The sequence below is a fragment of the Lithobates pipiens genome, unplaced genomic scaffold (assembly GCF_037356315.1).
Source record: "Lithobates pipiens isolate NorthernLeopardFrog02 unplaced genomic scaffold, aLitPip1_a1.2 Scaffold_18, whole genome shotgun sequence".
Taxonomy (NCBI): Eukaryota; Metazoa; Chordata; class Amphibia; order Anura; family Ranidae; genus Lithobates; species Lithobates pipiens.
The window spans coordinates 643430147-643444890 of record NW_027507758.1 but is presented as its reverse complement, the minus strand read 5'-3'; the positions used below and the strand labels follow the sequence as shown (position 1 = coordinate 643444890).

At 46.7% G+C, this 14744-nt stretch overlaps 2 protein-coding genes across 2 annotated transcripts in view; both read left to right on the top strand.

Moving 5' to 3' along the window:
• The first annotated feature begins 3791 nt into the window (after nt 1-3791).
• Nucleotides 3792-14744, top strand: part of LOC143986908 (uncharacterized) — a 91089-nt gene continuing 80136 nt past the window's right edge. Inside the window, exons 1-4 of the mRNA XM_077485316.1 lie at nt 3792-3986; nt 4103-4200; nt 4290-4517; nt 4641-4841. Coding sequence (XP_077341442.1) covers nt 3902-3986; nt 4103-4200; nt 4290-4517; nt 4641-4841 — 612 coding nt within the window. The 5' untranslated portion in view covers nt 3792-3901. The remainder of the gene's footprint in view (nt 3987-4102; nt 4201-4289; nt 4518-4640; nt 4842-14744) is intronic.
• On the top strand, nt 4870-14024 carry LOC143989828 (uncharacterized). Its single transcript, XM_077490105.1, has one exon. It carries the CDS (start codon nt 5448-5450, stop codon nt 6240-6242), a length of 795 nt encoding a protein of 264 aa, XP_077346231.1. The 5' UTR covers nt 4870-5447; the 3' UTR covers nt 6243-14024.

Below are 14744 nucleotides of genomic sequence, written 5' to 3'. Positions count from 1 at the left end.
ATAGTCACTGTGATGTCTTTTATCTCCAGTAGATGATGATACACACATATATAGTGTGGAAACGTAGAATGGCCCCGTATATTACAATAAGGGAATTTATGGTCTTTACTAAGGATGAGCTCTGGCGTGTTTGCACAGCCCACGTGCAGAGCCCGCCAGGAAGTCGGCATTGCGCTGCGCTAATCACAGGCAGCGAGACATTTCCTGATCTCTGCAGCCGCACATTGGGACAATGTCTCACTGCCTGTGATTGGTGCAGTGCCGACTTCCTGGCGGGCTCTGCACGTGGGCTGTGCGAACACGCCGGAGCTCATCCTTAGTCTGTACCACAAGGGGAGTTATTGATGTCAGTAAATGTCGGTTCCAGACATTGTATGTGGGGGGAATGAAATGATAATTAAAGGTTGGGATTAGGGAAGATTTCTGTAAGATTTTACATGGGAATGATCAGCGCCCCCTCCAGAGACACTGAAAGGGGCTGTATTTTGGGGGGATAAGATGGTGAACTCGGAGTGGGGGGGGGGCAATTTTATCAAAAAGACGTGCAGATGGGAATCAAAATGGAATTTTCAGCTAAATACAGTTGTTTCGGCTGGACTGAATATTGATATTGAGCTGTTTGCTTTTGATTGCTCTGTTTTATGCATTTTTATATAATTCTACCAGTTATTTATGATTACAAATAAAGTTTTGTAGGAAAGGTGGGGGGCAGGAGCGCATTTTAACCTTTTCATCTGCCAATAGCCCTCCTGGACAATGATTGGTGTTTTCAAATCCAAACACATCGGATGTCACCAGGTTAGGAGAGGCGCCCTCTCTATTTACATCTAAGGGAAATCCGGCCCGCCATCTGCCGGAGTACTTTGGTAGTGGATTGGCTCTTCTGCTCCTTATGTCGGTATTCCCTATTTACTGCTATAGAAGCATCTATTGCTTCACAGGCACCATGAACTCTGTGGGACTACAGAGCCCAGCACACCTATTATCTACAGCCAGGGTTGTAAGTGCTGCCAGGTTACCCCAGGAGTTGTCTGACACTTTATCAGAAAGTTTTATTGGAACTATCGTGTTGTGGATTCAGATATTTTATCCATAGTGCAAGCACTGCCCAAACATTTATTTGTAGATTAACCCCTTCAGGGTCAGAACATTAACCTATTTATGGGGCCGGAACATTCTCTTCATTTTTGGAGATACATTCTAGTAATATGGTCCTCTAAACAAACATCACTGACAATAAATAGACAAGACAATGACCATCCTGACCATACATGGCCTACAAACGGGAATTATTACACTACACAGGCAGCCAATGGGCAATCATTACAATATGCAGCCAACACAATGATGGAATGTAGGGATCAGGAGTATGGAACATAGAGCCCCTTACATTGCTGGTCAGGAGGAAGAAAACATTCCCCAGCCTTCCATGAAGGATATGTTCCATCAGGTGTCAGAGGGAGGAAAATACTGAGGGTTCTGAGCAGAGGTCTAACTAGAACCTTCAGTGCCCTGGTGCAAGAAACCATGAAGGGCTCACTGGTCCTAGGGCCCTTCCCACTGATTCTGTTGCCCTTTACTTCTGCAGTTGGACCCTTTCCTGCTCTCTTTGCCCCCCATGATAGTGGAACAGCAGAGCCCTATCGCAAGTACGACCTTTGCAACCTGGTCGTTTCACCTCCACCGATCTCACACAAAGGGCTCACCTCCGCCGATGGCACGTCCAGGGCTCACCTCCGCCGATGGCACGTCCAGGGCTCACCTCCGCCGATGGCACGTCCAGGGCTCACCTCCGCCGATGGCACGTCCAGGGCTCACCTCCGCCGATGGCACGTCTAGGGCTCACCTCCGCCGATGGCACGTCTAGGGCTCACCTCCGCCGATGGCCACGTCTAGGGCTCACCTCCGCCGATGGCCACGTCTAGGGCTCACCTCCGCCGATGGCCACGCACAGGGCTCACCTCCGCCGATGGCCACGCACAGGGCTCACCTCCGCCGATGGCCACGCACAGGGCTCACCTCCGCCGATGGCCACGCACAGGGCTCACCTCCGCCGATGGCCACGCACAGGGCTCACCTCCGCCGATGGCCACGCACAGGGCTCACCTCCGCCGATGGCCACGCACAGGGCTCACCTCCGCCGATCACTTCCTGCAGTGCCCAGCGAGGTGCTTTGCTCTGTATGACCCCAAATCTGGAACAATGCAGCCACTGAAGTTTCCAAGTGATGACAAAGGGTGGGATGAGGTACAGGAATGGGGGAAGGGTGTCTCAACTGGGGTGCCAGTCAGAGGGAGGTATTAGCAGGGGGGACAGAGGGATTAGATGAGGAGGATGGATAGGAATGGGACAGATGGAGGGGCAATAATATGGGCAGACCTGGAAGGGGCACAAGAGAAGAGATGGGGCAGAAGGCTGAGCATAAACCCCAGAGAGCAGCTGAGGTAGGAGAGGAGTTGGAGATGTGCAGAGAACTGATCCTGCCCCCCACACACATGAGCACCCCCACCCCACATACAGGCACTCGCCATGCTCCGGACCATGTAGCTAGCATCAGTGAATGATCCCTCAGAGCCAGCGCAGAGTCCATTCGGTATTTAGAACTCCAAGCTTTTTTTGATGTTGGAGGGTGCTGTTCCCACATTGGGGCAGATCAGGGACAGCAAGGGGGCTCTGCAAAGGCTGAGTGTACTTCACACCCTGTTCTCAGGAATCCTACTTGTCGATCATCGGGGAAGACTCCACAGATCCCAGGACTCTTTCCTGCTGTCTTGGTGCCCTCCCCGTGGTGGCAGAATGCCAGGGTCCGGTGGCAAGTGTGGCCTTTTCAACCATGGTAGTTGCGCTACTGGTTCTGAGTAAAGTAGGGTCTCTGAGGAGGTAGTGGGACTAAAGGACTCTGCAAGCCTCTGAAGGTTTACTGCATCTGAAAGACTCTAGGACCCCTGAGGAAGAAGTGTAGCTGAAGGACTTTGGGGGTCTCTTAGGAAGTATTAGGGCTGACCAACTCTGAGAGGTTAGCGGGGCTGAAGGGCTGAGGGGGCCTCTAAGAGGGTAGTCAGGCTGCAAGGCTCTCAGGTAAGAGGTGGCTTTAGGGCTCATAGGGGTCTCTGATGGTCCTTCCACCCCACCTACACTTACTTTTATGACCTTCTTAAAGAACTCCTGCCAGCAAGCGAAGGGCCTTCACCTCACCATCTCACTGATCAAGAAATATGTTGCAGACACAAAATAGACAGGGACATTTTTAGAGGGGCATGAAGGCAGTAGTTCTTAAATGTACAGCAACCCTCCTACAACCTCCCCCCCCCCCCCCACAGACCCATATCCTATTATTATGTGACCAATACAATCCAAATAATTCTTAATTTCATTTCCCAAAGTTATCTGTCTACAAGAAGACCTGTATAGATCCAATGACAGCACCAATGAGGATGGAGGAGGACCGGAGTCACATGACTGAGAAGATACTAAACCTCACCCTGGAGATCATCTACCTGCTGACCGGAGAGGTGAGGAGGATTCTGGGAGGTCACATGACATCATTCCTGTCTCTATTTATAAAACACAGACCTGACCGGAGAGGTGAGGAGGATTCTGGGATTCTAACATGATATTCCTATTGGCTCCTTAATACAGAGATTTCCTCTTGTGAAGTCCGGTGATCATATGACCATCACAGTGCCTCCATGTGACTCCCTAAAACCTGAGAGACACAACATGGAGAAGATTCTAGAAGTCACCAAGAAGATGACGGAGCTGCTGACAGGAGAGGTGAGGAGGATTCTGGGAATTCTGGGACATTATCCAGTAACAGACAAGGGATATGTCTGGATGGTGACTGTATCATTGTGTGTGTCAGGTTCCTATAAGGTGTCAGGATGTCACTGTCTATTTCTCCATGGAGGAGTGGGAGTATTTAGAAGGACACAAGGATCTCTACAAGGACGTCATGATGGACAATCAGCCGATCCTCACATCACCGGGTAAGAGGAGACTTTATTGTAAAGGAGAGAGCAGTACGGAGGCTCCACCTAGATCCCCCATCATCTGATAAACACATAGAAACAATGTATTCAGTCAGTGTGTGTGTTTCCTACAGATGGATCCAGTAATGGGAACCCACCAGAGAGATGTCCCCGTCCTCTGTATTCCCGGGATTCCACACAGGAAGGTCACACCATCCCCCACCATCATCAGGTAGATGAGGAACAATCACTGATAGTATCATTAGGATCTGTACATTATCTGCATTGTTACCATTGATGTCATTTTTATTATATATTCAGAGTGGAAACCTGAGAGAGTCTAAAGTTGAGGTTAAAGAAGAGATAAAAGAGGAGGATGATGAGGATGGGGTGATGGAGGAGTCAGAGTATCTAAAAGAACACAAAGATCTGTACCAGGACACCATGGTGGAGTCATCCAGCTACAGAAACCCACCAGAGATATGTCCCCGTCCTCTGTATTCCCGGGATTCCACACAGGAAGGTCACACCATCCCCCACTGTTACAAGGTTGGTGGGATGGAGCATCTAGAACATGGACTCCTAGAGATGATGTGTGGATTTTCTATGTGATGTCACAATAATAAATCTTCTATCTTACAGATGATATTCTCTCTCATTTTCTTGGTTTAGAGTGGAGATCCAATGGATATAGAATTTGAGGTGAAATCAGAAGAAGAAGAGAGGTATGTGAGGGATGATCAGCAGTCTATGGAGGAGGATGGAATAACGGGGACATTTATAGAGGAGGACACTCCTACAGAGATCAGCACAGGTGGGTCATTAACACTAAATACATTCCTCCACCCATACTGCTCACTGATTGGTCCAGAGTAGGGCGGGGGCTGGGTGATATGTTGAATGGGTATGTTCATTTTCCCCATAGATGTTACTAGATCTAGGCACCTGGGGTATGTGATTTGGGTCTTCTGCCCCATACCCGGGTATGACAAGATCTCTGACAGAACAATCCCCCAGGATTACTTGTTGTGTTGTCTGCTGGTTGTGCCGGGTGGAGGGATATGTCTGTATAGTCTCAGACCCAAGTCACTGAGTGCAGTCTCAGGAGATGGGAGGCAGCGGTGTGGGACCTCTGCAACTTGTCTCATGTAATCATTTCATCTTCCACTGATTACTGAATACCAATATTATGAGTCCTGACCCTTACACTGTATACTTTATATTCTACATTACATACTCCTGACCCCTGCACTATATACTCTATGCTGTACATTACATCATTCTGATACTATATAGTCCTATCTGTTGTATCTTATACAATATGTTGTACATTACATAGTCCTGACTTCTGCTCTCTCCCCTCCCCCCACTGCTATATATACACATAATATGTATTCTCTTTTGTTACACCCATTTCCTACCAGCTGGACATTTTATATCTGATGATTTGATTGGAGCACAGGAAGAACCAATCTGCTCATGTCTAGTAATAATCTTTGTATTTCTATTTTAGTAGATGGACGGGAGATGAGGAAAACCTCAGAGGATTGTCTCACTTTGTCTCCAGACTGTAAAGTAGAAGATGAGGACATCACACAGTATAGTCCAGGAGAAAACCCGACTTCCTCAAATGTCCATCCGGCACCACACAGTGTAGATGGACCATCGTATTCCTCTTATCCTGAGGAACCTCAGACTGTGCGGGACGGGGCCGTCCTGCCAACAGAGAAGAGGCTTTCCTGTACTGAGTGCGGGAAGTGTTTTCCTTCTAAATCCAAACTTAATGTGCATAAAAGATCTCACACAGGAGAAAAGCCGTATTCCTGTCCTGAGTGTGGGAAATGTTTTTCACGGAAGTCCAGTCTTTCCACACATCAGAGATCTCACACAGGGGAGAAGCCGTATTTCTGTACTGAGTGTGGGAAATGTTTTTCACGGAAGTCCAGTCTTTCCACACATCAGAGATCTCACACGGGGGAGAAGCCGTATTCCTGTCCTGTGTGTGGGAAATGTTTTTCACGGAAGTCCAGTCTTTCCACACATGAGAGATTGCACACGGGAGAGAAGCCGTATTCATGTCCTGAGTGCGGGAAATGTTTTTCAGATCATTCCCATTTTTACACACATCGGAGATCTCACACGGGGGAGAAGCCATTTTCCTGTCCTGAGTGTGGGAAATGTTTTTCACAGAAGTACAGTCTTTTCATACATAAGAGCTCTCACACACGGAGAAGTCGTATTCCTGTCCTAAGTGAGGGAATTGCTCCTCACTGAAGTCCTGTCTTCCTGTACATCAGGGATCCCACACAACCCTCGAGGTGTATTAGTGCCTTGAGTGCGGGAAATGTCTTCTATAAGAATGTTGCTGGACATCACAGCTCTCATGTGGAGAAGAAGCACACCCTGATATACACCTCAGATATACTCCATGGCTGATCTTCATCATGTAAGAAACAGTTGATAAGGAGATCAGAGATCACCAAAGACATGGATTAAGTGTTGTAAAAATACAATGGATGGGCGGCTCATACAGGTCTGGTAATGTACTTTTATGTCATGGCTTTCTTCCAGGTCCGCACCCATGCACGCGCACACCCAGAAACCTCCACTGTCATTGGCTGTAGGACAAGTTGGTCAGCAGGTCCCAGCCAATGATTTTGCCCCGTACCCTGCTGATCACCTGCAGCCAATAACAAATCACTCCTGTGTTTTATTTTATAAACACATTGAGCTATCCTGATCACCACCATTACTAGTATAGTGTCTGTATGGATCAATATCCTGATCATGAACAAAACTATTAGTGTCCCTCCCTTAGTATAGTGTCTGTATGGATCAATATCATGAACAGAACTATATTAGTGTCCCCCCCTTAGTATAGTGTTCCTAATAACGCAGCGTTGGCAGGATCAGCCTTCTGTCCCCCAACAAGTGTAGTGTCAGTAGATCACCGGCTCCTCTGATACATTGCACAGATAACAGCAGTGTTATCAGAATCAGGCCTGATCTCTTCTAGAACTAGCAGGTAAGTTTTATTTGTGTAGCACCCTGGAGTTTAGGTAGGGTTGTGCCTCGCAAATTTACTTGCCAGGAGTAGTTATCCTGGTTGATTGTTAGAGATCTATTGATTTCTCCCTAAGTTTGGCCTTGTTGCACTTTTCTCTTCTACTACTAGGTGGCCGGGCACTTGGTGGTACTAGATATGAGAAGGGCAACCCAAGGTCAGGTTATGGGTATATGGGGTATTTCAGCCAATTGGTAGGGGTTTTCTTGAATCCCTTGGCCTGCTGGGGGAACCTATATATTTGGGTGGAGCCAGGTGATCGATATTTTGTGCCACCTGGATGGCTGTCTAGGTGGATGTGTGTCTTATGCCCAAGCTGCTAGACCGGAGATTGGGCCTATCCAGGGCACACCTGGTTACTAGGCTGTCTGAGGGCCTATCCAGAAGCAAGAGAGCAGCGCAGGTTTGGGATTGTGGCTTGCAGTCCAACCAAAAGTGACGGTTCTGCTGGCCGGAGAACCTGTCATGGTTGGGGGGTAGAGGAGAAGCTGTTGCCACTAAGGGACCAACCACCTTATTACCAGGGACCTCAGTGAGTAACTGAAGCAAGTACCGGAGCAGTATTCTCACCGACCGGGCATGGTGGAGAATCAGGAAACTTCAGGTGGTGATAAAGCCAGGCACCCAACCAGCGGAGGTGACACTTGTAGAGCAGCCTTGTGTGTCAAGTCAGGGACTGAGCAGGCCAGTGGGGTGAATCTTGAGAAGTATCTGGAGTGCCAAGCTAGGGAGCCAGCAGAGAGGCGGGGGTGACGATTGAGGAAGATACCACTGTGAACATTGGAGGAGCTCAAGGGATTCAGAGTCAGTGAATCAGAGGGTCTAGTGAGAGACCAGGAGCTCAGTGTGCTGAAGAACTACAAGGAGAAGTTGTAGTGAAGGTGAAAGAACTGTTATGCTTTGTATTAGGAACTGTTAAAGACTGTTGCCATAGGAGACAGCATTCCTGCACGTGCAGATGTAGTATCTTGCTGGAGGCCTATCCCTGCACGGCTGATTTCTTATTGAAGTCTCGGAGTCTGCTAATTGAACTTGCAACTACGCAAGGGTGTCCTGGCCCTAACCCTCTTTCCCCCAAAAAGTTTGTAAGAGAATGATATGGACATTCACTGTACTGTTCATTTAAGCCCAAGAGACTCCATTTTGTTCTCACTGTTGAAATGTGTTCTGTAACCTTCACCTAACACACAGACACATCTCCTACTAAAAGCTCTCTACTCCCCCTTCCCTTCTCAATGTTTTACTTTTGCAATTGTTCTATTCGCTAGCTTTTAATAATATATTTCTATTTGTTAGTTTTTAATAACATCTCACACCACCCATTTCTTATCTATGTATAAAATAACATGTAATAATACATTTTGGGACTGACCGGACATTTTAAACACAGTGATTGAGTCCTGTGAATCTGTTCCTGCAGCTGCAGTATTAACTTTGTTTTAGAGTCCCAATCAGAATTTCGTCATAACAATTTGGCGAGCCAGCCAGGAGGTTGGCAGAGTTTCCAGAAGGAACCGCGCTTTGATCGAAATCATCGGGAACGCAGACATTTAAATGCCGGCTAGGTAAGCTGTCCTTAAGCTTGCTATATTTCTGCCTTTCCTATGTATCCTATCTGTCGGTTCTCAAGGAAACCAGACCACTCTCGGACCTTTCTGGTTGGGTAACATTTGTGTGAGAATGTGTTTGTGTCCCCCTTCACGGGTTGGACTGTGTGTGGATAGGGAGAATCCTCTGCAGTTCTCTGCGTTGACTGCTGTTGAAACCATAATTTCCAAATTGTGGCAGCAAGATGAAGAGAGAAAGAAGGGAGTTTCTGCCCCGGTCACAGAGCAATCTGTTGCAGTTTATCCTGTCAGAACCCAATTAGTGTTTGAAGGTAATGCTGTTGACAGTAAGTATCAAATTAAATGGCATGTACCTTTTAGTCCCCAAGATATAAGATCCATATTAGAGGGATAGGGAGATCCTAAAAAGAATCCAATTGGGTTTGCAAACAAACTTAGCGCTGCACAGGAAGCCTATGAGGCTTCTGCTACTGACATTCATCAGCTTCTAATTAAAGCAGTGGGAAGCAACATGTCTGGTTATATACTTAAAGAATGTGGTGTAGATGTGAAAAATCTAGGTAAGATGGTTAGTGGACGGGAGGTTTGTGAGAAATTAAAGGAAAAATCGCCCCAAATATATGGACAAACCAGAAATGCTGAATTTATGAATGCTAAGCAAGGGAAAGAGGAGGCATCAGGGGCTTATTGGAGGAGGTTAAGTGATATGGCTGAGGAAGCAGGTATTAAAATAGAGGAAGAGAAGGTGGGGGAAACTGCAAGTCCATCTACACAACTGGTGAAACAAAGGTTTCTTGATGGTTTAATACCCCAGTTGAAAGAAAAGTTGTTCACAGCAAGGCCTGAGGCAGGCAATATGTCTATTCGAGACGTCCTGCCTATCCTGTTATCCATAGAAAACAGGATTAACCAAAAAGACAGCAAACCCAAGGTTATGTATGTGGGGAAGCAGAGAGGAAGAGGCAAAGGCAATTTCAGAAATCATGGCAATCGGGGACCAATTATATGCTACAATTGTGATGGGGAAGGACACATAGCCAAATTCTGCCATCTTCCTGACTGTAGACTGTAAAAGAGCTTAGAGGCACCTCATGCTGATCCCAGTTCTCTGCCAAAAGCAGTGGATCAAGTATAGGAAAATGGCATGCCAGTATAAATTATGTTAACCACTTGCTTACTGGGCACTTAAACCCCCCTCAGTCCCAGACCAATTTTCAGCTTTCAGCGCTGATGCACTTTGAATGACAATTGCGCGGGCATACAACACTGTACCCAAATGAAATTTTTATCATTTTTTTCCCACAAATAGAGCTTTCTTTTGGTGGTATTTAGTTACAGCTCAGAGTTTTATTTTTTGCTAAACAAACAAAAAAAGATGCAAAAAAAAAAAAATCATGTTTTAATAGTTTGTTATAAAATTTTGCAAACGGGTCATTTTTCTCCTTCATTGAAGTGCGCTGATAAGGCGGCACTGATGGGCTGCATTGGTGGGCACTGATGGGCTGCATTGGTGGGCACTGATAGGCTGCATTGGTGGGCACTGATAGGCTGCACTGGTGGGCACTGATAGGCATAGTTAAGGCGGCACTAATAGGCACAGATAAGGCGGCACCGATGGGCACAGATAAGGCGGCACTGATGGGCAAAGATGGGCACAGATAAGATGGCACGGATGGGTGGCACGGATAAGTGGCACGGATGGGTGGCACGGATGGGCACTGATAGGTACCACAGATAGATGGGACTGATGGGCACTGATAGGTGGCACTGATAGGTGGCTCTGATAGGTGGCACTGCTGGGCGGCACTGCTGGGCACTGATGGGTGGCACTGGGGTGCAGCACCTTTGAGGCAGATTGGGTGGCACTGTGGGTGGCACTGTGGGCACTATGGGCACAGACGGGGGGCACTTACTTTTACTTTTAGTTATTCTTCAGGATGGCACTGCGGGAGGCAGGTGGGCACTGGCAGGTGGCATGTGGTGCCTTGCATTGCTGGCCGTGATCGGGACTGATGTCCCGATCACGGCCGCCGGTGATCGGCTTTTTTTTTTTCTCTCCTCGCGCTGTCAGCGCGAGGAGGAATAATAGCCGATTACCGGCTCCGTTCTATCACATGATCAGCTGTCATTGGCTGACAGCTGATCACGTGATAAGGGGTCGGGATCGACCCCTTGCACGGATCGGTGATCAGGCAAGTCTCATAGACTCGCCGATCACAGAGCGCGCCGCGCGCGCCCCTCAGGGGGCGCGCAGGCCGCTCGTAACCGGGACGACGTCAATAGACGTAGTCCCGGAAATCTAGGTCCGCGCTAATGCCGTCATTCGGCAATAGCGCAGTACCCAAGTGGTTAAAAAGGGGAGACAATGGTCCCGAGGCCAGAGTAAAAGTATTTTTACAAGAACTCCCCTATCCTGGAGGAGAAACAGAATTAACCTGTTTAATAGATACTGGTGCAAGCCAAAGTGGTTTTAATATAGAGGACTTACCTCCAGGATTATTCTCTACAAATGTTATCTCTGGTGTTGGCCTAACCGGAACCTCTACTGATTTGGTTGAGTTCAAGCCACTTAAACTCAGGCTAGGACAGAAAACAGAAATTGTCACTAAAGTGTTAGTTTCAGACACAGTTCCTACCAATCTTTTGGGAGCTGACATTTTGAACCAAATTTTAGCAAACATAGACTACACTACACTTCTACAGGAGTCCAAGTGGTCAGTAGTCTGTCAGAAGTTTTAAATACTGCCTGTGGAGTATTTTTAATCCAGCACTCCACTCCGCCATTTCCACCAGTGATTCCCGCTGAATTATGGGCCACCAGCAAATATGATGTAGGTCTGCTGGATTGCACCCCAGTCATGATAAAAATTAAACCAGGAGCCCATCTCCCACAGATTAAACAGTACCCACTGAGTATTGCTCAGATAGAGGGGATAAAGGATCAAATCACTCAACTGAAAGCAGCAGGGGTTGTTGTACCAATTAAGTCCCAAGTCAATACACCCCTGTTCCCAATTGCAAAGAAGCCAGACAAGAAGGGTGGGAGGGTGACATACCGCATGGTGCATGATTTGAGAGCCATTAACAATATAATTGAGGCAGATACCCCAATCGTGCCCAATCCCCGCACTTTACTAAGTGGAATACCTGCCTCCAGCACCTGCTTTACAGTGATCGATCTTGCAAATGCTTTCTTTTCGGTGCCCCTGAACCCAGATTGCTGGCACCTTTTTTCTTTTACCAATGATGACTGTCCCAAGGCTGTGTGAGTAGCCCCTCTGATTATAATACTGCATTAAAGCAAGTATTGGACCAATGGTCCCCCTCACACCCAAACACAGTTTTGCTTCAGTACATAGACAATCAGCTTATTTGTTCTGATACAAAGGACACTTGTAGCAGAGAAACAGTAAGCCTTCTCATGTTTCTCTATAACAGTAACAACAAAGTTAGCAAAGATAAGCTACAATACTGCCAAGAGAAAGTGATCTTCCTGGGTCACTGCATTTCACATGGAATCCGTCACCTAACCCCAGATAGAGTTAAAACTCTACAAAAATTTGAATCCAAGCAATGTACAGCAACTACGTGCCTTACTGGGGTTAGTTGGATATTGTAGGGACTTGATTCCAAATGCATCAGAAGTTATGGCTCCTCTATATGAGACTACCAGTAGAAACCCTTTCAAACTCACACGGGACAATGAATTACAGATGAAGGAACTTATTCAAATTTTGACTGAAGCTCCCGCCATTAGACTTCCTGACTATACTAAGACTTTCTCATTGTTCTGTCATGAAGTTAATGGATTTGCTGCAGGTGTACTCACTCAGCTACATGGAGACAAACAGAGGCCTGTGATGTATGTATCGGCCTCATTAGACCCTGTCATCAAAGGCTCCCCCAGTTGTATGCGAGCCATAGCAGCCTGCATTTTGCTGCTAGACAAAGTAACTGAGCTTGTACTAGATTCTGCTCTGATCCTGTATGTGCCACATGCGGTACAGGAACTCATAAATCAAGTAAATACCAGACATGTGTCCGCCAGTAGATTTGACAAGTACAAGTGTACTCTTTTTGCTCCATCGAATTTAACAATCAAACGATGTGTTACTTTAAATCCGGCTACTCTTCTTCCTATAATTGATGAGGAACATGCAACAAATGGTACTGATGTAGAATCAGAGTTTTTCTCATGATTGTATGGCTCTGATGGAGGTAGAAAGGGCCTCCGTCACACCAGCAAAAGATGAGCCTTGATCAGATTGTGACACACACTTATTTGTAGATGGTTCCAGATTTTACACTGATGATGGTCAGCCACACACAGGGTTTGCTGTAACCACTACAGACTAGGGATGGCTGAACTTTTTGCCCGGCGATCGGTTCGCCGCGAATTTGGCGTGCTCGTGATTCGCCCGATCGGTGGACTATTGCCGCTGTTTGCCCGGCGGACATATGTGTTTACAGTGTGAAAGTGCTTTGACCCATGATGACACATCCATCATGGGGTACAGGACAGCCAATTGAGACATTTCAGCACATGGACAATTGGACATCCCCCCCACCTTATAAATAGACCTGATCTGGCGGCCAATTTACATTCTGTCTTATGTCAGTTTAGGGACAGGACGCTGTGTGGAGCAGAGAGAGACTGTAGTGACACAAATCGCTAGCTATTAGGTCCACAAAAGTCCTTTTAAGGACTGGTATAGGTGTAGTACAGTATATAGGGTTCAGTTCACTGCTGTGCTGGTGATTGCAGCAGCTTCTCTTTTGTCAGTGTAGGGAGGGACAGGACGCTGTGTGCAACAGGGGCAGTCAGTTTAATCACTAGCTAGCTATTACTATTAGGTCCACAAAGGTCCTTTTAAGGACTGATATAGGTGTACAGTATATAGGGTTCTGGTGCACTGCTGTGTTGGTGATTGCTGAGTGCACTGCTGACTGATTCTGCAGCTGTCTTTTGTCAGTGTAGGGACAGGACGCTGTGTGGAGCAGGGGCAGTCAGTTTAATCACTAGCTGTTAGAAAAGTTTTAAATGTTTATTGTGTGACTATTAGAAAAACAATAGTCCTGAGACTGATTTGTTAAAAAGCTTACTTCTGAGCACATTATTGTATAAACTCATTGTATTGTTTTGTCTTAATTAACTCCATAGTAAGTTGTAGAATCTTTAGATTTAAATAAATATGATAGCCTAAGAATGTACAGGAAACATAGCTAAAAAGAATAAAGGTACCAGTTCGTACCATGACAACGTTATTTATGTTTCCTCAGCCAATAGAAGCATAGAGATGTTATTCTTGTGGGGTATGTGAAGGCGGGACACTTTCTTTTGGGAGACATCTTTCTGCAGCTTGTCCTGTAAGCATGTCTCTCTGTTGTGGGCCACATCAGAAATAAATTGTTTGCTTCTCAGAACACCTGGAGTTTTTACTGATCACAAGGGAAGTTCCTAACATTTTTGGTCCTTTCAAGCCGGAAACAACACGCTGGTTTTCAGATCAGACGGCCCCGACAAAACTTTGAAGCTCACTGAATATTACCGACCCCCCATTCAATGTTATTGGTGAAAAAGTGGTAGCAGACTGAACACATGAGGGGAGTTACTTTGGCATCTCACTCGTGGATGGACGTATCGCATATGACCCTGTAACAGGGCTCTCCAGCTGGATGGTGTTGGCACAGCCTTTGTTCTATTTTACCATTTAACTGCTGTTTTCAACCTTAAAATGAGGAGAAGGAGGACACAAGGAGGTCACATGACCAGTCTAGATTAGCTTGATCTAGTGGAAAGAGCCAGGCGGAGCTAACACATCTAACACCCACTGCAACAGTTTGCGTATTAAAAACCTTGACATCCGATGATTCGCTGGGGAGCTGTAGATAACTCCAGACATACAAGGAGATCGGATAACCACTCTATCTTTTTCTACGGTGACCAAGAGGAGAAGTAGGAGGTACGACGATTTCCGGAACCTTTCGATCCAGGCTGGTTACCTTCGAACGATCCGTATCTTTCAGTAGCACACCGGAACGGATTAACACGCTAAAGAACCCTGCAGAGGGCTGTCTGCTCGTGCTAGCGACTCCGTTGATTTGGAGTCCACCCAGTGTGGTAAGAGTCAAACCTTTTTCAGT

Bases quoted from the DNA above. Each gene is read 5' to 3' on its own strand.
- LOC143989828 (XM_077490105.1), top strand. From the start codon at position 5,448: ATGTCTAGTAATAATCTTTGTATTTCTATTTTAGTAGATGGACGGGAG.